The following is a 25606-nucleotide window of genomic DNA, read 5'->3' on the forward strand; positions in this document are numbered from 1 at the left end:
TGCAGCTGAGCCTGATATTTATGTTCCACTGTTTAGCTGTAACATTCAAGACTGAGAAAATCACTTGGCAACCTCTGGCATGTGGCAATTTAGAGAGCAGTTGGCTTTTAAATATTTCCAACTATGTACAGGTAACATTGAAAAAAATCTGTTTAAAAATAATCCAATTTACAACAGTTTATAAAGTATTCTGTTGTGTCCTTAAATTAACAGCACAAACAGAAATAAGAAACCTTTAAGAGCCTTGCCCTGCTATAGTTGAATGATTGGTTACCAAGATGTTTTCAGTATCATGACTTTCGGACCAGGAAAGATTCCCCTGCAGACGTCTGGCCTGGCTTAAATTGGCATTTCAAACAGAAGATTTGGAAGATATTTTTATGGTATGAGGGTGGGGAAGTCAGGTTGTCAGATTACCAGGTGTCCATAAGATTAGTCCATTTTAAGAATTCCTTTACCTCTCTAATTGTTCTTGTTCTTTTAGTATGAAAACAATGCACTTGGAGACTGTTGTCATGGATATGCTCCACATTCTGAATCTTTTTTTTAAGAATACTGTTGTCCTCAAGTAGGGTTAGATTTCCTGGTAAATGTGTTACAAAAGAGACACCAAATATCCTGGAATTATTTATTTAGCAGATGGCATGCAAGAAGCTTTGATTATTTTGTGTGCACATGTCCAGCTATGAATTAGTATTCATGGAACTTGTGCTGCAACTATTGTTTGTGAAAGGCTTTGGAATCTCTCCCTTTCCCTGGAAACTTGGTGTTGTATTTGCCCACAAAAAGAGCAGCAGCATTTCATCTCAATGACTTCCACTGACTCTACTGCTTCACCTCGTGTGCTGAAGGAACCTTATCTAAGCCTCTGCTTTCCTTGAATTTGACCATTCTGATGCCCGCTGGCCAGTTTCCCATGTTTTGGACATCATCCAAAGCTGCAGGCCTGTATCTTAACTCATGCATTCATCACCCTTGTGCCCACAGACCTGTATTTCCTCCCAGTTAAGGTATACCTCTGTTTTAAAATTCTTATCCTGTTTTTCAAGTCTCTTCACAATTTCTTTCTTCCACCTCCAACCCTAGGATCTATTGAGTTAGGTGTGCTGCACCGATTTTGAACATCCCTGACGTTACAATTTGTGCTATTTGGCTACTGTGCCTTCAGCTTCCAAAGTTCTGTGCTCTTGAGTTCTTTCTGTCCAATTTCTTTACCCTTCCTGCCTCTTCAATGCTCCTTAAAACTCATGTTGACCAAATTTCAGTTTCAAGTGGAAAAATAGTGGGTGTGTGGCTGTTCAAGTAAGTACCTGTTCCAAATCAGAAACTTCAGAATCAGATTTATTATCATGGGCTTGAGATGTGAAATTTGTTGTTTTTCGGCAGCAGTACAGTGCAAAGACATAAAGTTACTATAAATTACAAAAATAAATAGTGCAAACAAAAAGGAATAATGAGCTAGTGTTCATAGGTTCATGGACCATTCAGAAATCTGATGGCAGAGAGGAAGAAGCTGTTTCTGAAACGTTGAGTGTGGGTCTTCAGGCTCCTCTACCATCTCCCCGATGGTAGTAACGAGAAGAGGGTGTGTCCCGTCCTCGTCTCCGCCTCTTGAAGATGTCCTCGATGGTGGGGAGGGTTGTGTCCGTGATGGAGCTGACTGAGTCTACAACCCTCTGCTGCCTCTAGCATTGTGCATTGGTGCCTCCGTACCAGGCAGAATGCTTTCCAGTGTACACCTACAGAAATTTGTAAGAGTCTTTGCTGACATGCGGAATACTTAAGAGTAAATAACATGCTCAAATATTTAAACTCTCTCATGGGAGTTCAAAAAGCCCTAACATGATGTGACACACGTACCCAGAACAGATGTAGTGTGCTTGTTTTCTTGATGACAGTCTGTGAGTGACAGAAAGTTTCTTTTGTAAAATCCAAGTATATATTGATTGATTAGGGATGTGGAACTGGGGAATGATCCTGGAATGTCCTAAATCTCGAGTAAATGATAACTCAGACGAAGCCTGATGGAGATTGTTAGAAAACATTAACCCATTTAACAGTTCAATGGTGGGATATTAATCCAAAAACACTTAACTAATTTATGAAATAAGTTTCCTGTTAAACATTTATTGTCACTAATATCACAACTGGTTGCTTATAAAGTCAAACTAAAATATATAAAGCTCTCTTGGTAGCTTTTATCATTATTGATTATAAACAAATTATCTTTCATTCGTACACAGTATTAAATATCTGATGCTTCTGAGCTATACTCTGTAACTGATGGGTAGACTTCAACCTGCATTATCTTCTGGCCTTAAAGAACTACTGCAGCTTGTGTCATAACAAAAGTATAATATAATGGGCAAGATGTGTGTGCTTTAAACGTTATAATGCAATATTTCATTCAGTTTGCAGTGAGCAAAACACTGGGTAATTGTTAGTAGGCACGGTAATGTAGGAGCAGGCAGGGTAATGTAGCGGTTCGCGTAACACTATTACAGCGCCAGCGACCCAGGTTCAATTCTGGCCGCTGTCTGTAAGGAGTTTGTACGTTCTCCCTGTGTCTGTTGGGTTTCCTCCCACATTCCAAAGACGTGCGGGTTAGGAAGTTGTGGGCATGCTATGTTGGCGCCAGAAGCGTGGCGACACTTGCAGGTTGTCCCCAAACATTCTACGTAAAGATGCATTTCAGTGCATGTTTCGATGTACATGTGACTAATAAAGAAGTCATATATGTATAAATATCATATGTGTATACATTGTTTTCTTGTAAGAATTTCTTTGATCAGCTTTAGGAAGCAATGTGTTTTAGACTTCAGAATACTGGATTTTAGTGCTCCTTAATTACTTTTGATGTAGTAACAAGTTGAAAAAGTCCTCCAAGCTGATTCAGGTACATAACATGGAGAATTGCCTATAGAAAGGTTGTGATGGGAGTGTGTGCTGATTATGATGGTATTGGTGGTTTGATTGTTTTTTTCTAATTCTCTCTCTCTTAAAAGGGTCAGTGGTACATGGTCATTGAAGAAGTGAACCAGTTTCACCGTTCTCTGGTGCCCATGCCTGTTTGGTCATGGTATCTGATTGGTAATAATGAATTGGATGGTTCCTTGATCTGGACTTTGGGTATTCTGCTAAGTTTGTTCTACCTCATACTCAAGGTAAGGGAGAAATGTTTGCTTTTGTTCTTGTCTAAAGGGAAGATCAATGTTTACAAAGCAAGTCTTTGAATCACAATATTATCATATAGAAGCATCTCAAAATGAAAATAACTCTGAAAAGAGTGATTAATGTGAATGCCAATTTAATCTGTTCTTTGAATGTTGACCAGGTCCTTTGTATCTTTCAGATAGAATTTTGGGATTTTTAACGTTCAGTTACACCAATGTAGCCATTTTTATGGTGCCCTTTGCTAATTCTGGCTGCTTTCACCACATGTTCAGATGTTAGAAATGTTAGTTCAGCCAGTTTGTCTGCAGGAAGCTCCCACAGATTGTTGTGATGTTGGTTGAGGAATAAATGTAAGACAGGACACAGGCTTGCTCTCTTTCCATTAGTGGCCCTGGTATCGTTTATCCTAACCAAAACGTACCTTGGTTTAGCATGGCTTCTGGGAGTCAGAAATTCAGACAGTTCAGTGTTTCTTCAGCATTGCCCCACAGTAGGAGGATATGCGCCAAAATTGACGCATTTAAGAACATAACGTGCACTTAAGAAACAGGAGCAGGTATGGCCATACAACCTCGAGCCTGCTCTGCCATTCCCAGTGTGATGGTTGAGCTGATGTTGGCTGTATTTTTTTAAAAATTTCTTCTATAGTCCCTTATCCCAGGATCCATTCTTATAAAACTTTTCTGAGCCCTCTGTAATGCCTTCACTTCCTTCCTATAATGAGGCATCTCAAGGCACAGGAACTGTACCACCAATGCAGTTTCCACAGAATTATCTAAATGCACCAGAATAAATAAATGAAAAGCAAAAGAACTGTAGATGCTGGAAATCTAAACTAAAACAGAAAATGTGCTGAGACTCAACAGGTCAGGCCGCATCTGTGGGAAGAGAAACAGAGTTAACGTTTCAGGCCGAAGACCCTTTGTCAGAACTAATTATTTATTAACAGTGGTATCCACCTTCTCTTCCTTTCTGCTCTCTTCTGAAACCCCAGATACCTTAGAATGCTCAGTTCCAGCCTTGATCACCTTGCAACGGTCTCTGTAATGGCTCAAACCCATTGAATTAAACCCATTTAATTTCTGTTTAGAGTCATACAGCACAGAAACAGGCCCTTCAGCCCAACTGGTCCATGCCAACCAAGCTAGTCCCATATAGAGATGCCCATTAATTTATCTATCTTGTCATGAATTCTGGTTGCATTCAGATAAAAAGCCTTTAGTTTTGTCTTTTTACCATTTTCCCCACTGTGACTGTACATGTTCCCTCCCCCTTCCTCTCACACTCCTGTTATCATTGCCTTGTCCTTTCTTATCAACTGCCTAAATTTCCACTTGCCTGAACCCTCTCCCATTTATGCAGCTGTTAGTGTCCAGAGCTTCCAATTTCATTCAGGGATAGGATAGTGATAGATCCATACTTTATGACATTCTGAAGCTTACTCTTTCCAACCGAGGAAAACAGAACTAACCTTCTGAAATTTAAAAATGCCTCCTGTGAATTTCCTTAACCTTGCGTCCTCTGCTGGAAGTTGTCCCAATGTCTTAAGTCTCCTGCTTTTCTTTCCATTCCTGGTGAGTGTCCATATTGCTGCTGTACATACCCCCATAGCAAATCAAAGGAAAACACACAATCTAATACTGTATCCTGATCTATCTACAGTGCATTTTTTAGTTTGTTTTTTTCCCCCAAGGAGAAAAATCAAAATGACAAGTAGCACTATTACAGTGTTTGTCGGTCAGTGTTGACAGAGAAGAGGTAATGGTAGTTTGTTCTTAGTGTAACTATTGAGTGTTGACTCAGTGACTCAGCGTGCAGCCATTAGGATGATGCCCTGACAGTTCTGCTGACAGAAATGAAGTGCATTTGACACATTCACTGCACTGATGCCTCACAGTAACAGCGTAGTTTAGTCGGAGGGAAAGATTTGCTTTGTTGCCATCTGTCTTGCTTTTCCAACACAACTACCATTTCCCCACCCTAGCCCTCCTACACACCATGTAAGGGAACCACCTGAAATAAACTAATGTAGGTTTGGGGTGAGATGGGGTTGGGAGGAAAGAAAGAAATATTTATTTATAAACATAGTCTTTGACCTTCTTGTGTCCGATCCTCAGCTCCTTGGAATCTATAGTCGGTGGAGTAGTTTCAGGAAGGTTCTGCGGAGTTTTTTCCATAAACAGGTAAGGAAATCCAGTCTTGTCCTTCCTGGCTGGAAACAAACCCTCTCCGTCCCCTTTAAGTAGGTCTTTTCCAGGCAGTGACTACAGATATTGATAAAATGCTGGCCAACTGCCATCTTATGGCCACTTTGGGAACTGCAACCAGTCTTATCAAAAATGCAGATAAGAAGCTCAACATAAATACCTTCAGTTTGCATCTTTACAGACACTCCCTATTATATCCAGAAAGCCACAGAACTAAACTTTCAAGTTTTTGTGTGTTGTTGAAGAGATCTTTAGCTTTCACTTGAATCTCAGTCTGTCTCAGGTTCAAGTTACTAACACAGAATCACAAGGAGGATTTTCAGCCCACCGAGCCTATGCTGGCTTTATGCAAGAGCAATCCAGCGAGTGTCACTGCCCTACCCTCTTCTGCATGGCTGCACTTTTTTCCCTTTCAAGTACTTATCTAATTCCCTTTTGAATGGTACAACATCCAGAAAACAAAAGGTTCTCTATTAACCTGTCCTTGGCTGTTCAATGTCACCTTCTGACAATAAAGGTCTACGCGGAGACCTTGGAAAACCTGGACTCTTTGGGAGCCATCTCTCTGTGAAAGCAGATAATTCGTCATCAACTGTTTAAGGAAAAACTCATTTAAAGATCAAGACCTCAGACCTGGCAGAGAATTCATGGTATACCAGGCAGCAACAATCCTTGATCTTCAATATGCTTCTGAAACTTGCACCAACTACAGACATACTACCAGTACTGTCTTCACAAATCCTCCAAATCCCCCGGTCTGAAAAACAAATCAATATCAGGAGCCTCTCTGACACCAACGTCTCCAGCATTGAGGCCCTAAATTATACTGTCGGTTTCATTAGGCAGGCATGTCATTCACAAGAATGAGAAGCAGTGTGGACCAAATGGCAACAGAGGGCCCTGTGTGTACGGTGCTTGTCCCTTTGAAGGTAGCTAGGCAGGTTGAGAAATGAAATGAGAATGCATAGTGGATCTTATAAGCAGTGGCATGGAGTAATTAAAAAAAAGGTTATGTTGTAACTTTTAAAGTGCCAGGTGAGCCACAACAAGGCACTTCCATCCAATTCTGCTCATTACATTTTTAGGAATGGATGTGAAGGCCCAAAGAAAAACACAACAAGAACACGAGTAGGCCATTTGACCTGTAGTGCTTGGGTTTCCATCCAATAAGATTATCATTGATCTATTACATGTGTGCTACTTTCTTGTGCTATCCCTGATTTCCTTAATATGTAAAAACTTTCTCTCCATATACTCGGTGATTGACCATCCACAACTCCCTTGGCTAGGTTTACTACAATAGTTCCAGTGATGAGGCATTTCAATTACAAGCATCTAGGGTTCTCCTTGGAGTAAAGCAGCTTGTAAAGGAATTAAATTAGAAGAGTATAACACCTTTAAAGGTTTAGATAGATAACTGGAAAGATTGGAATCAAGTTTAAAATGATTGGCAAACAATCCAGGATAATGACAGAGCTCTTTTAAAAACTTGTAATGCCTTGTAAAGTTGTGGTAGATGCAGATTCATTAATTGCTTACAAAAAGGAATTGGATAAATACTTAAAGGGACAGTTTGAGCAATAGGGAAAGAGCAGAGATTTGGAACTAACAGAACTCCCAACATTATTATGGTATACAATAGCTCACATTGTTTAGGCAAATTGGGCTCAATGCTGTAACATGCTGATTCAATGAAAATTGCCTGTTATTGGTGACAACTTGCAGTCTGTTTCCTGAAAATGCACTCTTCCGTGCAAGCTAATGGCTAAAACATCTGACCACATCATTTCAGGCAACTGTTCCCTACATTTGTGTTCTAAGTGGTGGTTTCATTTCTGATAAACTGGCAAGTAGAGTATGCATGCATGGAAATTTCTTTTTTAAAAAAATACAGAAATGCCAAATAAAAGCATTAAGCATGCACGGTAGTGTAGCAGTTAGTGTAACGCTTTACAGCGCCAGCGACCCAGGTTCAAATCCGGCTGCTGTCTGTAAGGAGTTTGTACGTTCTCCGTGACTGCGTGGGTTTCCTCCAGGTGCTCCGGTTTCCTCCCACATTTCCAAAGGAAGTTGTGGGCATGCTATGTTGGCGCCGGAAGTGTGGCGACACTTGCGGTCTGGCCCCAGAACACTCTGCGCAAAAGATGCATTTCACTGTGCGTTTTCATGTGACTAATAAAGATATCTTCTCTCTCCTGTTGAAGCACTATGGGATTGCTGCCACCCAGCATCAGTGCAGTGACGCAGGAGACGTTTGCCCCATCTGCCAGACAGAATTCAGAGAACCGATTCTTCTCATTTGTCAGGTAAAGATAGTTTTAAAAACAACATTTGAGAGATGAATTACCCAGACCTTCTCTGAACACTCTCCCTTTTTTTTTTAAACCTTGCAGCACATATTCTGCGAGGAGTGTATTTCGCTCTGGTTTAATCAAGAAAAAACTTGCCCCCTCTGCCGGACAGTTATTTTGGATTACGTTCAGGCCTGGCGAGATGGAGCAACTTCCACCCACCTCCAGTTTTATTGACCAGCTGCCTAGGTCCTGCTGATGGTCGACAGCAGAGCCTGGCTGTATGCAACCAAAATTTATTAACTCTTGGGAAGATTTTTTAAAAATAATTTTGGTAATAAAAACAAAGATAAATGCTTTATTTTGTAAATGGATATTATTAAATGGGAGCATTTTGATTGTTTAAACTTGTATATTAAATGTATTCTTCAATATTACAGTAACCCCTATCAATCTGGAAAATAGCATTAATTGAATTTTGGCCACAGACATTATCTGTAGCTACTAAATCAGGCTCTGTGTTTAGTAAGATTTCTGAAATTCATGGAAATAACTGAGAACCATTTTCCACCTATCCCAAAGTCTTCTCATTTTTGTAATTGTTCATTATGCCACACAGTTTTTGCTGCATTTTCAATTTGCATCTGAACATAATGTTTGGTTAAAGCGAATACTTTGTACAAACAGTGTGTTGATGTGATTTTTATTATAGGAACTGGCCTTAGATAGGTCAGAGTCTGCTCACTCAAAGCTGCCAAAGTTGTAAAATTTGATAGACCAGTTGGTATTTAAAAACCCTACTGCAGTCCAGCCCTTTAAAAAACAAAAGTGCACAGGTGCTGGAATTTCAACAAAGTAAATGGAGTTTACATACTAGAAAGTGGAAAAATATGGAATCTGATGCATGGAGGCTGAATGGGTTTCATTAAATTTTCAGTGTCAGCACCTTGGAAGCCCATCACAGCTGTGCCAAGACGTATTACACTCAGGTTGCAAAGTCATACATCAATAACTAGGTTAAATGCGATAACAATCCCCTTCTCCCGCCAAAAAGAATCATTCGACCTGCCTGTGACAGCAATCATTTTGTTAAAATTGGATTAGGGCAAGGGAGCAGAATGTCAGAGTCAAGGTCAGCCGAGTTAATTTTGAAACAAAGCTTAGCCTTGAATTCCTCTCAAGGCAGTTGAACTACATTGGTTAACTGGAAACAAAAGTTTTTAGTATCAAGGACATGAACTGTCTACATTCAGAAATACACCAGAACCAATTAACTCCAGATAGTTAAAATAATAGGTCGAATGACACAAAAGGCGACGAAGTCCCCAGTAATTTCCCCAAGCATGTCTGTGCATTCGAGTGAAGATCACATTTCTACCAAGGCTCAGCCTTCTCCACAATTCACTTTGTCTCCCCTTCACCTTTCCCTCTCTGACAGGGAGAGCACCAAATGTCACTCACCCCAATTGGCTGAGGTGATTCCACATCTGTGGCAGACGTTCGCTACAGTCCAATGCAGAAAAACTTGACACACACGTTGCTCAACTCAAGTACGTTGGCTTGTTAGGCAGGTAGTTAACAGTATTAAGTTAACAGTGTTATCATTAGTTTAGAAACCAGCATCATTATTCTGTATCAATAATAAGACTGGATTCACCAGCTGATTATATTTTTCCTGCCTCATTTTCAAATGCTAGGACTCAGGGAATCACTGATCCAGTGCTGGGAAAGGGGTCACAATAAATCTCTCAGTAAAAATACTGAAGCACCAGACTGCCTTATCATACTTGGAGATAAGCATTTATGTTAAAAAAAAATGTAGAAACTACTGATTTGGTTCCTCAAATTTTATTTTAAGCATTTTGTACTTTTTTTAAAAATAACTCTCCTTCACTTGCACCATAATCACCGAGTCATTTATACAATGAGGATGTGATCATTCTCAAAGGCAGCCTTTATCTGAGTTGGTCACAAAGAACGTTTGGTACAGGGAGTTCACCCTTAAGCACAGTCCGATCCCTACTGATGGAGGATACAGTAGAACACAGGAAGGGACAAAATATATTACTGCTCCCTGTTGTAACTTTAGCATTTGCTGGATTACTTTAAAAGGAAATGTGGAATTTAAAAACATCCTCTGTTGTACATGACGGATACAGTGTCCTGTTGCAAGATTCTTGAAAGCAGTGAGAAGACAATTACAAGCCTGAGAATTTAAGAGTTAATGAATCTTATGACAGTATCTTAATTGAGATGGATGCTTTAAGTATACACAATCAAACAGTAGTTCATTTCATTCCGAAGGAGCAAAGTAGGCTGTGAACACATTCTGCAAGTGCTTAGTCTCACTCACACAGAACAAGTACAGCCTCTGAGCCAAAAACAAGAATCCAGCCTAGATGTTAGTTGCTCACCTGGGCAGAGGTGGGATTCAATTTCACTGAAATTAAATCAAAGCACTAGCCCAAAATGTGTATTTTTAATTATGTTAGCTAAGTAGACATTCTGGATATAAACAGATTTTCCTTTGTTCTGAATTGAGATTTATTGTGTGCGCTTTTTGCTTTGCTTGGGAAAATACATGGTGTAAGAAAAATGAAACGAGTACTCGTCTTTCCAATTTCCATCTGGATTAATTATAAATAAATTGATTTATCCCACACCGATTTGCTTCTTGCTTCAGGTTGTCATTAACCAACATCCATTATTTACTCTGCCAAGAAAAACTTGGCTAAATGTAAAAGTATGTTTGATATTTTACAACTCATTAAAAACTATAACACAAATAGAAATTGCTCATCTGAACGTAGCCCCAAGGAAGTTCTGCCCTGGGTATTGATCTACAACAAAACTTTACACCCTTTATTGACTGATTGAAATCATTTGAAGTCATTTATTTAGGAGAAACCTAGAAAATGTTTGAGTAAAATGACACAGATCCATGTGATACTACCAGCTCAAATTACATCATCAAATCTTAGTTTATGATGTTACTATCAGATACAACTAATATACAGCTGTAAGCTGCATTACTTTTAAACAGATTACTGAGAATAAATGTCACATTGATTTAAAGTTACAGGCAGAAAATTCACTCTAAAGATCATCAGTTGCACTGATCTCAACCTTTTGCAGATTGGCTGTTTTAAGATAGGAAATCCCCAAACTATTTGGCAGTATTCAATTCTGGCTTGCCTTCACATTCTTCTGAATTTGAAGATTAAATGTTCTCTTTCAGAACTCTGGCTAGATCACAATTTCAAATTTACTTGGCACATCACACCTTTTCCATAACCTTCAAAACCACCACCTCTTACTGCAAGTATCACAAAAGTTTGATTTAAAAAAAGAGTATTAAATGTCATTCATTCCCCGGTTTTACTCCCAATGAAGCTTTAGTTAAATGATTTCTATTTTCATCATCCTTTGAACCAAAAGTTCTGCTTTAAGTATTGAACAGAACTCCCAGTATTATTATGGTACACAATGGGCCTGTATTCGAGAATACAGGTAACCACCTCACTGAAGGAAAAGGTTTGGACCCAGCATGAGCACAGACACAATATCCCATCATTGTATAAAAAAACATCTGGAGTAGTGTGCAGGCCTGTTCCCCACAATACAAGGATCTGACTGCACTGGAGGTGGTGCAGAAATTCATCAGGATGTTGCCTTGGATGAAGCATTTCAGCTACGAGGAGAAACTGCTGGGTTTGTTTTGCTCAGAGCAAAGAAAATTGAGGGGGAACCTGTATGAGGTGTACCAAATTCTGAGAGGCAGATATGGTAGACAGTAAGAGACGTGCCTCCTTAGCAGAGATGTCTACAACTGGAAGACTTGTGTTTAAGGGGTAGGATACTTAGAAGGCACTCATGGATTTTTTTCCACCCAAAGGATGATTGAAATCTGCCGTTGTCAGTCTAGATGTTTGAGCTCAAATTTCTGACAGATAAAATTAGTCAACTGATTCAAACGTAACAGTCAACGGTAAATTCAGAGATATCCCTTCTGAATCGCACTCAAGATAACATAATGCATGGTGTTGTTCAATTTCAAAGGTAAGATCAATTCCCATATGGTGCAGGGAAGATCCACAAAAATAACTTCAACTCGGGCATTTAATTTGAAAACAATCCAGAGAAAACCACCTTCAAAAGTGACTCCCCAGAGATGCACAGGTCAAAAATCCAGAAAGCAAACTAACTCACACTACAAAAGTTAGGGAGATCAATTGTAACTGATTTCTAATTGTTCTATGGTTGAAACATAATCACGGGTTACAAATTTGAATTGAAATAGTTTGCACAGAGTCTTAATTCCAAAACACTGTTGACACAACAGTTAATGACGTACACATCCACTAGATGCTGCAATGGGGAAATCCAGCTGAGACCAGTGAGACTAAGGCTGAGGGAGTTGGGAATTTTCACATGAAATCACTCACTGGAGTTCTAATTTTTCTCCCTGAAGTCAGTCTCAAGCTTTAAGAATATATTGCCGAATTTTACTTGTTTGATTCAGCCAATCGAGAACCAAACCTGTGCTACAACGTCCCACCACCTTCCTGCTACTGCGTTCTTTCTCTCACAGCTACTAACTGCCTGTGCAGCTGTCAAACTTAACTCAGTCAACTGACCATCCTCAAGTCTGAAAGGACCATTTGCTCTTCCAGACCTTGCACAGCAACTGGTCAACTACTTTTCTTCTCAACAGGCACCAACTCAGTTCCTCAGGTCTGGCAGACTATGTCAGTGGTGTAAAATCCCACTCCCAATGACAATGTGCACAGAATTCAACACTCACTACTGATTAGGAGCAAAAAACCAGACTGTTCTCTCACTTGTCCCTGCAAGCATCTACCCTTCCACTCCAAAAAGGTATCTACAGCCAAAATGCAACGACTGAACCCAAGACCTTAATATGCATGCAGTTACTACCTCCTGTCCAGTTTAAATGGAAGAGAGTGTGGGGAAAGGTGGCCAGCTGATTAGCCCAATATCACTGATCCAGCTGTGCACAAGCCATTAGCTAAACCAGGAATGTATCAATTTTGATCACCAGCAACTGTTGAGACTGTGGATCTCAGGTGAAGGGAAGGCTTCAGTTAACCACAGATCTTCCAGGGCAGAGATGGGGGGAGGGGGGGGGGGGGGGTTGTTGGGTGGAATCCACCGGGGTTCTCTGGAATCTTTGCATGAAAGCTTCAATGCAAAGATAACACAGCTCTACACTTTGTGAGACTCATGTAGCAAAGTTATTGGGTTGGAACTGTAATACAGAACAGACAGTACAGCACAGTACGGGCCCTACAGCCCACGATGTTGTGCCAACCTATGTAAACCTTATCCCCAATTCAATCTATCCTCCTCACTACTCCACCTCCCATAACCCTCTATTTTTCTTTTGCCCATCTGTCTACCTAATAGTCTCTTAAATGACGATCATATTGGCTCGAACCACCACCCCCAAGCAGTGCATTCCAGGCACCCACCTCTGACATCTCCCCTGAACTTTCCACCACATACCTTAAACAGGTGACCTCTAGTATTGGCCATTGCCACCCTGGAGAAAAGATGCTGCCTGTCCACTCTGTCTATGCCTCTCATCATCTTACATACCTCTATCAAGTGTCCTCTCATCCTCCGTCGCTCCCAAGAGAAAAGCCCCAACTTGCTCAACCTCTCCTCATAAGACATGCTCTCCAACCCAGGCAGCATCCTTCTTAATCTCCTCTGCACCCTCTCCAAAGCTTCCACATCCTTCCTATAATGAGGTGACCAAAACTGAACACAATATTCCAAGTGTGGTCTAACCAGAGTCTTGTAGAGTTGCAACGTTACCTCTCGGTTCTTGAACTCAATCTCCCGGCTAATGAAGGCCAGCACACCACACACCTTAAATGCCCTGTCCACTTGTGAGGCAACTTTGCGGGATCTCTGTACTTGGACCCCAAGATCTGTTCCTCCACACTGCTAAGAATCCTGCCATTGACCATGTACTCTGCCTTCAAGTTCATTCTTCCAAAGTGTATCACTTCACACTTCTCTGGATTGAACTCCATCTGCCACTTCTCTGTCCAGCTCTGCATCCTGTCTAGACCCCGTTGCAACCTAAGACAACCTTCTTCACTATCTACTACACCACCAACCTTCATGTCATCTGCAAACTTACCAACCTATCTTTCCACTTCATTCAAATCATTTATAAGCAGGGGTCCCTGAACAGATTCCTGCAGAACACCACTAGTCACCGACCTCCAGGTCAAATGCTCCCTTTCTACAATCACTCTGCCTTCTGTGGGCCAGCCAACTTCAAATCCACTCAGCCAATTTTCCATGGATTTTCCTGACTTTCTGAATGAGCCTACCATGGGGAACCTTGTCAAATGCCTTGCTAAAATCCATATATACCCCACTTCCACTGCACTACCTTGGTCAATTTGTCCTGTCACTTCCTCAAAAAAAACTATTAGGCTCATGAAGGACAACTTGCCCCTCACAAAGCCATGTTGACTATCCCTAATAAGACTATGCTTCTCCAAATGTTCATAAATCCTGTCCCTAAAGTACCCCCTCCAATAGTTTGTCCAATGATGGAAGACTCTCTGGTCCCTTTTACCTTTCTTAAACAATGGAACAATGTTTGCCATCCTCCAATCCTCCAATCACCAATCCTGTGACCAGGGACGACTCATAGTTAACGTTCCAGCAATCTCTTCCTTCACTTCCCATAGTAACCTGGGGCACATCCTGTCCAACCCCAGGGACAACTATCCTAATACTCTTTAGTAGCTCCAACACTGCTTCTTTCTGAACCTCACCATTCTCCAACACATTAGCCTATTCTACACTAACCTCACATTCACCTAAACCCCTCTCCTCAGTGAACACTGAAGCAAAATATTCATTTAGGACCTCCCCTACCTCCACCTGCAGACATTTTCCCCCCTTATCCCTGAGCAGTCCTACCCTCACCCGAGTTATCCTCTTGTTCCTCCAATACGTGTAGAACCCCTTAGGGTTTCCCTTAATCCTATTCACCAAGGCCTTCTCATGTCCCCTTCTAGCTCTCTTAAGTCCCTTCTTAAGCTCCTTCCTGGCTACCTTATAACTCTCAAGAGCCCCATCTGATTTTTGCTTCCTAAACCTTAAATATGCTTTCTCCTTCCTCTTGACTAAACCTTCCACTCGTTAACCATGAAGGAACCATCCTTTCCTTGTCTCAGTGGGACAAACCTATCTAGAATGCCATGCAAGTGGTCCGTAAACAACCTCCACATTTCTGTGGTGCATTTACCAGAGAACATCTGTTCCCTGTGTACGCTCCCAAGTTCTTGCCTAATACCATTGTAATTTGCCCTCCCCGCACTAAGGTTTCAACCCATTTAACTGATTGCATTTATGCCTCGTCCCCTGCCTAGCCTTCCTCACCTTCTGGACACATCGCATCTACTTCTACACCAACTGATCCATCTTCTAATCTAACACTCTGGTTCCCATCCCCCTGCCAAACTAATTTAAATCCTCCCTAGCACCCTTAGCAAACCTGCCTGCAAGGACATTTGATATGTGGTGAAATGCTGAGGCCACAGTAAATATTCTTGGGAAACAGCTCTTTAGCCTAACTGGAGCATATATTTGAGCTCAATTATCTTGCCTTCCACATGCTTTTAATCTTTCCAGATAACTTCTCACAGAGAAGCTTATCCAATGTCTCTGGAGGTTAACGTGGGCAATTTCTGGTGCCCTTCTCTGCATGTTATTGTAAACCTCATTATTAGTCATTCAAGACCTGCCCATCACAAACCCATGGTGACTTTGAGGTCTACTTTTTCCAAGTGCCCAGTCACACCGCCCTCAATGAGAGGTTCCAGTAACTTTCCCCACAAACCTACACACTCAGACTTAGGATACAGTCATTTTCTGGGAGCTGGCATCATCACAGCAAAGATCTCCAACCTTGAACTTGTTCAGGGAATAGACCTTGCCATCCAACACTGTAGCTGTAAACAATGAGGACTTACCTCAGTCACACCCATCCAATGGCTACTGTACTAAAATGGCTGTAGCTGTGCCAGTTCTGGCAAATTCCAGTTTGAAGTAATACTAATTTAAGCTATTAATACAAGCCCAATTTATTATCACTAGCTTATTGACCATCCAAAAAATCTGATTTCCATCTAAAGTTTGATCGCAACAAAGGCATGTTTTAATTATCGGTGGTATCAAGTTGGCTCTATTATTTATTGCATTTAAAGCCTCCGGTCACAGGTTGACGTGCTGCACCAGTCCATCAAAAGTTACCATCAGGGGCTTCATTTCATCACATACAAATTTGCAATTTGAGAAACACTCGGTTATAATTTTGTGCCCTCACAAAAGATTTTTTTTCCCTTTCACATTACCCTCTGGGGTGCTACCTTACTTTCCTGTTGTTTCCAAGTCATTGATCACTACTGCAAACTCCAAGGTCTCTGCCAAGGGATGTCTTCACAAGCTGTTGACTAGATGGTTGGTTAGACCCAAGCTTCCCTTCCATCAATCCCTCCACACCACCGCCTGTTGAGATAACTGCATGCCATTGCCTGCAACTTCCCCTCTGACAGATATGAAGCTGGCAACAAGGAGGCATCACCTCCTATTGTTCAATCAACCTTGTCTTCACAGATTTACTGGTTTTGTATTCACAAAACTAGCTCCCTTCACATCTGTCCCCGGCTCTGAACAGAAATTAAAATCAAAGGCATGCAAAATAAATTCATATTTTAAAGTAATGAATCAAAACATTACATATGCACTGTAGTAAATGATCTAAGCACATACTTTGAATCAGTTTACGCAAGCCGCTTCAAGCAGTATTTGTAGGTGCATTCCTAATGTATGTATCACTGTGGCTGGAAATGCATGCATACCGCAACTGGTATAAATATGAAAAGAATTCAACTAAAGGAATGAATGATTATAGCCTGTGTTTGCCATTACTGCACTCGCCCATCGCATGAATTCCAAACAGACAACAGTATTCATTCAAATTTGCCTTTTAATGGGATTTTACAGCTGTTCATTCATTGACCAGATTTGATTTCGATAATAAAGCTGATTAAGTACAGGATGATTAGCAAGGAGAAAAATGTAGCTTCACACCATTTTTACTCAGGCAACAGTGTCGTTCTCTCAACATAATGAGGCAAGAATCTCCACAGTAAAAGCACCATGCCAAAATACTGATCTCAGAATCAGAGGGAAAATTTACCCAAGATCAGGTACAACGTTCACACACCTTTCAAGTGTGAAGGTGAGACACTTGTGCTGTTTTGCTCTTGTTGGAATGAAGGACTGGGACAAAGGGAGCCTCGTTACTTCTTATTCTACACAGCCAACTGTAACTGACAAGATTGTCCATGCAAATAAAGATGGAACTAATCAGATGCTCGAAACTCCAACTGAACATTATAGAAAGCTTCAAATGGTCACCTCATCAAGCACCATTCATTAGAGTAGCAGTGAGATCTCACCATGAGAATATTCCAAGTTATACATAATGCACACTGCAGTAGTGATTACTGCACCGATTTTCTCCAGTTCAATTCCTTTAATGTAATTGAGACGTGGCATCTGAAAGGACTTCCAAATCAGAGTTGCCACAGGTAGTATTTAATACAGAATCCAATTCCCTGGTGCGTGAGATGCATTACACTCAAATAAAAGAAGTCCTCCCACCAGCTGGTGAAGGATCCGACTGTATCTAGAATCCTTTCACATTGCCTGGGAATACACTTTATTGTTATAAATTTTACTAATTACATCATTGGCAACAATTAACATTCAACATGCGCATCTGCCTGCTGGACAACTTGACGAGTCACAATACAAGGGGCCTCTTTTGGTGGTTTGGAGTCTGAGAATGGGGGGGGGGGCTGCGGTGGTGGAGGGGGTTGGAGAATGTAAATATGACTCCTTGTTGAGTGACTCCAATAAACAGAACTGGCCTTCACAATGGAATACATTCAGAAATTACTACCACGTTCAACCTACCTTTGCCTCTTCACATCAAACACCATCCATACCATTGGGAAGATTTTGTGATCTGTGTACTTGGTGCCCAATAGAAATTGTTCCAATCTCCAACGTGCCAAACACAAACAATGATATCCAAATTAATGGAATAACCAGGAATGGCAGGTTGGTATTGGCATCCAAGAACAACGCTGTTTCCCCAAGCTAAATCTTTCCTCTGAGGACAAAACCATCCCAACACCAACTCAAATTGATTCAATGTTCCAAGGAATGGCCACAACTCCAAAAAAACCTGTTCAATACTTGTGTGTCTGTTACAATTCCGCCACACCAAGCTGACAATTTAGATTGCTATGGTCCTATCATTGAAAAATACAAAAATAATTTTTCTAAACTTGCTGCTAATGTTAACAAAGCCAATAATTATAGTGCCCACTATGGTAATTCACTAAGGTATTCCACCATCTTTAAGTCTACTTTCTGCTTTTGTGACTAGATTCAGACAGCTTCGTAAATGTGTGCTTCACTTATTCTACAACCTCTTATTTTCTACATATTAAAAAGGGGAATCTCAATGAATGATGAATTTGATTATGAACGGTAAGGAGGTTGACCAGCGTACAAACATAGCTTGAGTAAAAATGACACAGGCCAATGGTGACGTTAGGAATTCCCTGCTGCTTGGATGAGCACACACACCCGAGTCTTTCACATTCTTCTCAAAAGACCAGTCGTACCAACTACCATCCACTTCATAATAAAATGGTAGTAATCCAGTGCAAACTGTTTTTAGTTGAAAAGAGGGAAGGCAAATTGCAAAACAAAAGGCACAGAAATCAGCTTTTCCTTTGGTTGGCATGGAACAGAAAATTAAAACAGAAGGTAACTTGGAACTTATCAGAAATTCAGCCCATTTTAGAGAGTGACTGATCTGCTGGTTCCCCTCAAGTTTCTTTTCAAAACTTCATGTTCCCAACATCTGCAATTTTTTGTGATTCCCCAAGAGGATTACCATTTTACTAAAAAGGACATCAATCACCCATCACACATTCGTTAAGATGAAGGTGGTTGATTCAAATGTTTCAAGAGCAACAAACAGATTCCAGTGTCTGAGTCTCCACATTTTAATAGCAATTCACTCAGCTGTCCAGTGGCTCAGTGGTTACAGGCAAAGCACGGCCTGGTGCTGAGGCATTTAGGAGGGTGGTGCAGGGGAAGTGAAAGGGAAACAGGGGTATGGGGCAGGGTGGGGGGGGGGGGTCAGATGAGCAATGCTATACTTTATGGATTCAGCTTAAACTGACTTTGTCAAAAGGAGGGATGAAGAGTTGGTGCCCTCTATTTGATGGGTCAATGAACATGGGTCCACCTGTGATGTGCACCACAAATTGCAGGCCAATGTTCATTTTCAAAGTTCTTGTCAGTTGTAGGAATGACTGTGTTGCTAATGGCAAACCCTACAAATGTGGGAAAACTGATGGGCAGGTATAGGCCAATCCTGTCTCACACAATCGGTGATTTATGGATTAATCATTGCATCTGTCGATCCACCAGACATCTGTCAACCTTGCCATTTCTGAGAGGGAACCCATGGTCCATCTCTCAGCCCTTCACCCAACTGCAGGTTTGAGATAACTAATTCACCATATGGGCAGATCTCAAGCATAGACCCACTTTCCAAAATTCAGTACTTTTTAATTCAAGATTGAACAATAATTTGATGCTATAATGGTGCTTGCACATTTGCCAAGCTAATATTGTGAAATCCAATCAAACCCAGAGCCCTGTCAGCTGCTGAATCTGGGTGGACAATAGTTTGGTTTGGGTTTCCAACAGAGACGAGACTGCTGCTGAAGATGCTGACAAACCAGGCAATGAAATGATTACCAGCTCATCCCCTGCAAAGAATAGGTTTCACTTGTCTTACAACATTCCCAGCAAAAGGCAAGCAACAATCAGAAAGTGAGCCTGTTCGAAGCTCAGGGGGATCATTTAAGCTCTCTAGCATGTGCCAAACTTACCAGTGGGGACGGAATACACCTGCATACGTGCCCCTGCTCTTCTTTGCAACATTTAGATCACAAAGTCTTTCCAGAAGTAAAGAATAAGAACATAATTTCTTAAAAATTTATATTTCCTAAACTTTCTAAATCTCTAAAGAGCTGAACTATTTAAGTGAGATGTTGCTACAAGGTACTTTTTATGCAAACATGAGTATCTCTAGACCAGGTCTATCTCCCTCCTCTAGGCCCGGACTTCAGGATAAACCTCTAGCATTAGAGTAAATGGAAGCGATGATGAAGTAGGAGCATGAAGAAAGCAAAGGACTATTCAAGCCAGTCGCAGTGGGCGAGACCTTTCTATGGGGATGAAACAGTGTCTACAGTCTCTGTGAGATCTAACCCGCACCAAACTGGCTCGACACTCAAATGCAAGAGCAACTTCATGACAGCTGAGAATGATGAAACATCCACATACCTCCATCTCTTTACCTGATTCAGAAACTCAAATATACATTAACGGCAGTTTCAACAGCTACATTTACAAACAAAAATAAATTTAATAGTCCATAGAGACTATACATTCATGGAAGTTGAAAAGCTTTGATAAACAAACTGATAATATCCCTCCCCTTCCCCACAAATACATACGAGCTAAAGAATTACCAAGTAACCAACAGATCTACAAAATAAAGACCTGGGAGAGGGGAGAGGCGAAAAGGAAGCACTTTATAAAATGTTTCTTCTATTCTATTATTCAAATCAAACAGCCACTTTGGCTGCAACGAAGATTCAAATAGATCATACAAAAATAAGGATCGACAAAAACTTTCATAAATCTGTTAAAATACAATGCCTAATTTGCAAAGATTATTAAATGATTAGGCAAATCCATATTGTTTGAGCTTTATTTACAAAAAATAGAATGAAGGGGAGAAAAAAAAAGCAATTTGCATAGTTTGACCTATCACCCATCATGACTACAGCTGTCACTAAAGTGTCTATCAGCCTCATTTCTACTCAAATTCTTGCCTTCCCCAATACAGGACCCTCCAAGTCGGAGATGCCACCTCTGCTGGAGGCACTGTTTGGTTTGGAAAGTGTGGGTGGATATTTGGCAACTCAAAGACCCCTTTCCTCCCTTTGCAATCAGTGAACGTTTTACTCAAATGGAATTCTAAACTTTCAGTATCGAGTGGCCGCCATCAACCCAGGGTTTAAGGTTTATCAGGACATTTTCTGGTAAGTTGGCACTGCTGCTGTCATCCTGGGAGGGGACTGGACACCAATGCAAATTACTTACAAAATAAGGGAAAACAGTGCAAGAAATCAAGCAAAATTCATTTTTTAAAACGGCATTGTTGCCTGTAGCCCTTCAAAATCCAACCATTACAATGAACCTAGACCTGCAACGTTCTGCACTTTCCTCTTCCAGCACTCCCCCCAATTTAAGTTGCACGTGCCATAAATGTTTATATAGAGAACATACAGAAACGAGAAAGAACAGGGCTGGAAAAGTCAAGAGCAAAAAGGCTTACAGTCTGTGAAAGGAGCCGAATTAACTGACAGACTTTAAGCCTTTGTGTTTTAGAATATAATTTTAATCGTTTCCTCCCAGTGCAAGAATTTTAAATTCAAGGTTCAGCACAATTCTTTGGAAGTGCTAGATTTATTAAGACCACCAAAGCTCAATCCAAAACGTTTGGTGTTACGATTACAATCTCAAAAAATAATAGCTTTTACATGATTGCAGACTGCAATATAAGAGACTAACAGCAGAATTAAAAGTAATTGCTTAATTGCTATTTTCTGCAGTCAGTCTACAATGTCTGTGAAGCAGTAATGAAGTAACGCAAAACACGACCATGTGTCCTCCACCTTTCAAATTGCCCAGTGGGTAAATGCACGCCAGCTAATCTGGTGGAACATTGTTGCAAGCCACTTCCCTGCGCACCAGCAGCCATTGTCTGAAAACACAACAGGAATAGTGATAAGGATGCTGAACCCATGTTCTCTCAACCTTTTACCTTCAGCAACTGCACCCGTCCTATCAAGTATCAGGCTACTAAAGGCACTTGCAATCCATTCATCAGCAAGCGCATGATCCATTCCAATTAACCCCTTTTAGTTTTCCTTTCACGTAAATGAGATTGGACATTAATACAATATTAATGATACAGCCATACCAAACAAAACAGTACTCCTTCAATCGCACTTCACTCGAAATTACAACCCACTTTCAGTTCTCTTATAAATCAATTCCAAAATTTAGAATTTAACAGGAGTAAAACTGAACTTTTGCATGATTTTAAAGGTTAAATTAATTTGAGCACATTACAAGTCTTGTTCTGAAATACTGTATAGAAATAAAACAGTAATTTGTGCATTGAGCAACTTTAGACTAATGGACTGCTCGAATTCAAGGCCACTGCATTAGTCAAAGGGGAAGGAATTTAATCCTGGAAAGCAATTCATGAAGCTTTTTAAAAAATCTCAGGATCCTCCAGTGTTAAATGAATTAGATTTGCCCAGAATCCCACAGTCCCAGTTCTGGGTATTTTGTGAGTAGTAACAGCAAAAGTGAATTTGAAGATGCTGGGCTGCGTTGCTCTCTTTGATACTTTCTATTTAACTAGAAAAAGCAGAGTTGCAGCACATAGACCGTTTTCTTTCCGAAGTCCCTGGAAAAAGGCTGTACAAGTGGGAGGTAGTTAGGCTCTTGTAAACTTAAAATATAAACATCAATATAATAGTTCCTTTTACTTAAAAAAAACCAAATCAACCAATCTTTTGGATTAAGAGCAGAACTACTCTTCCTTGAGGATGTTCCCTGACAAATATAGTTAGCTATGAGTTATAATCTTTAAATTATATTTGGTTCAGGCAGCTTGTTAAAATTGCTCCAAACTCTCAAATGACTTCACAATGAAGCATATTACACACTGGCTGACGAAATGTTCACTCCAAGTCTGGTACTGTAACATGTCAGCAGCCTCATGCTGCAGCACTGATGAGACAAAGGTTCACGTCACAACCCTCTGTTCTAAAAATAAATTGCAGCCTGTCTGCCTTTGCAGAACCGATGCTTCAATCGGAAACCAAAGGGAAAAGTGCCGACCACCCTTCAGTACCTCATCTGCCAGCCGACTCCACATCAGCGTGCCAGCTGAAGCATTCCTACACTCCAACTCAACAGAAAATGAATTGTGTGACTGCAGTAAATTCTGAAATGGTTAAACTATATCTCATCCTCAACACCTTCCAAATGACTTTTAGAAAATTGATTTTTGTTCAACATATTAAGAACATGGCCAATTTCAAATGATGCAGACCACTGCCCACTGAAGGCAACAAGAAATATTAAGTAGATATCATTTCTGAAACCTGTCAAAAAATATTCAGCATGTTGCCAGCTTCGACGAGCTGGGTGGTCAGATTCAGGATAGGTGACTGGGTGATTTGCCCTAGTCTCGCAAGTTGAGTAGTAATTCAACATATTTGAATATTTGATTCTGAAGCTTGTGCTTTTTTTTTAAAAAAAACATAAATAATCAGAACTATAGACAGAGGCGAATTAGCATGGATGCACTTGGAAATTAAACTCCTCTGTTTTCACAATATAGAGAACTGAAAATGGTACTCCTGGTGTTACAAAACCCCACAGGTTTCTGCCTATTCTCCCACATCAATGGCAATCCCAAGATTTTACTGAAAAATGGAACAGGCCAATATAGTTTGATATTATGTGAAACTTGAATTTTTAAAAACAATGGATATATTTTCTTGCACTGTAATTATCAAGATGGGGTTGTGGGCAAAGATGAGCTAGCAATCAACGACATTAATAAATCTGAATTTCAGGGGGCAAACACACTGAAACCACTTCTTCCCCATTGTTGGTTTCTTGCTACCATTTCTTGTACTTCAGGCTGATGATCTCTGCTCACAGCAAGGCCATTTGGTTTGCCATGATCTTCTACTTGTGGAAAATGTAAAAAGTACTCAAGTAATGTCCACAGTTCATCTTCATTGTAATTATAATGGGTTGGGAAAGGGCAAGGTAACCTGTATTCCTGTAACCTGTGATTAAAAATCCTAGATTGAATTAGCAAAAATATAAAAACCAAGGACACAGCAAATACACTGACCCCAAAGAACAAGAAATGGCAAAGTATTTAGAAATTCAATGAGAATAAAAATCACTGAAACAAAATGGCTTGGTAACTGCCTTTTCATGTCTCTCTAAGATCTCTATGTGTAACAGCCACATAAACTTGGATTTAAGCTCTCATACTGTTTCATACTCAAAAAGGCCAAATGCATGCCAGTCTGCCTTTGCATGCATAAAGGCATTTATGGCTTGTATCCTATGGCTCAACTAATTTTAACAGTAGAAACAGGAGAGAGAAAAAAAAGCAGCTTATAAAGAAAACAAGATTCAGCACACGCCACACTTCACACAATTCAGACCTGGAAGCCTAGATCACAGCATGGCAGATTCAGAGCAAATATTTGTCAAGTATTATAGCTGAGGAAAACACGTGGCTACAAGGGGACTTTAAGCAGTGTCTACTTCAGCACCACGGTTTCAGGGCTCATCTTTGGAAAGTGCTAATTGACAATTTCAAACTCAGATGCTTGAACCCAAGGGAAAATTTGCTTTGGGTCAAGGTTACCCTTCATTTCTCCTCGTCTTCCTTATACCCATTACATCCAGTAGGTTGTAAGAACACCAACTTCAGGGCCTATAATCCCACAGAGTTATATAATGCGGCCACCAACACGAGAACATATTTTGAAGGAGATGCAGAAGGGTGAAATTTAATGGGGCACACAAAGATGATTTGAATTGGAATTTCCTGTCACAATGAGCTAGAAATGTACGCTGGCCAGAGTTTAAAGTGCTTGTAGCACACCATCACCTATATGGTGACATACTCTCAGCAGGCGGTAATTGTGTTCCTTTCAAAACAATAATCTATTCCAGTACTGTGATTACAGAAAACTCTAAGAGTATAATTGCAGTAGGCAAAAAGGCAGATAATGTGGTAAACTTTAAACCTCTTCAAACATTAAGTCTACACAAAGCAAACTTAGGCTTTTAAGACTTGAATGCACCAAAGAGTTAATGCATCAACATGCACGCATTGCAGCGTGGTATTTAGATTTGTTTTTAATCCATGATATCTCTCCATAAACTGCATTTATGTGGGCTCCAATGTATAACAATATCAGGCTGAGCTTCTGAGACTTTGAAGCTCTGATAACATTATGACAAGGTGCAATCTTTCCATCCGAAGTGCAAGATGCACCCAACATTCTCTGCACCCACCCCCACCCTCTGGACACCAGCTTCAGTTTGATGAGAGGTTCAGGCAAAGCTGTGGGGCAACTCTGCCTTTGGTAATACTGTGTTCGTTCAGGCACCTAAGCAGGAAGAATTTCTTCAACACCATTAAACGATGATGAGCCACGGGCGTTTTCTGTTCATGTCAAGTGCAGAACCTCAAGAGGTGAATCACCCACATGGGACGTCAATGCCCCTCTAATTGTTCCAGTACGTGCTTCTCACAAAGATGTTCACCACCCTTGCCAATTATTTTAATCTCCCTTTTTTTTCCGGGCCAGTGATGCATGTTTTTCATTGTACAACGGTTCTGAAACCGAGACTTCCACAGACATTTTTATAAGGGGCTGAGGGAGAGAAAGATGAGGCGGCTTGGTAGCATACCCCAAAAACACTTTCCCGTTTGTACTCGGTGAATGTTTGCATCCACACAGTCTTGGAATCAGTGTTCTATTTTCCCCTTCTTTCCATGTTCAGCTGTTGTCATAGGTCATGCGCAGGTGTGCTGGTCTGGTAGGGGGCACTGGATACGTTTGCTTTTTGAAAGGCACAGAACTCACACCCAATGGG

At 40.7% G+C, this 25606-nt stretch overlaps 2 protein-coding genes across 3 annotated transcripts in view; one reads left to right on the top strand and one right to left on the bottom strand.

Moving 5' to 3' along the window:
* Nucleotides 1-24986, top strand: part of rnft1 (ring finger protein, transmembrane 1) — a 37182-nt gene extending 12196 nt beyond the window's left edge. For both annotated transcript variants that reach the window (XM_052036010.1, XM_052036009.1), the window contains 4 exons: nucleotides 3006-3164; nucleotides 5292-5357; nucleotides 7586-7687; nucleotides 7775-24986. In XM_052036010.1, the coding sequence (XP_051891970.1) occupies nucleotides 3006-3164; nucleotides 5292-5357; nucleotides 7586-7687; nucleotides 7775-7909 (462 nt within the window). In that variant the 3' untranslated portion in view covers nucleotides 7910-24986. The remainder of the gene's footprint in view (nucleotides 1-3005; nucleotides 3165-5291; nucleotides 5358-7585; nucleotides 7688-7774) is intronic.
* Nucleotides 24984-25606, bottom strand: part of LOC127581525 (ribosomal protein S6 kinase beta-1-like) — a 60235-nt gene continuing 59612 nt past the window's right edge. The window contains 1 exon segment of the mRNA XM_052036008.1: nucleotides 24984-25605. Within this exon segment, the coding sequence (XP_051891968.1) occupies nucleotides 25510-25605 (96 nt within the window). The 3' untranslated portion in view covers nucleotides 24984-25509.

Source organism: Pristis pectinata, chromosome 21 (genome assembly GCF_009764475.1).
Source record: "Pristis pectinata isolate sPriPec2 chromosome 21, sPriPec2.1.pri, whole genome shotgun sequence".
Classification (NCBI taxonomy): domain Eukaryota; kingdom Metazoa; phylum Chordata; class Chondrichthyes; order Rhinopristiformes; family Pristidae; genus Pristis; species Pristis pectinata.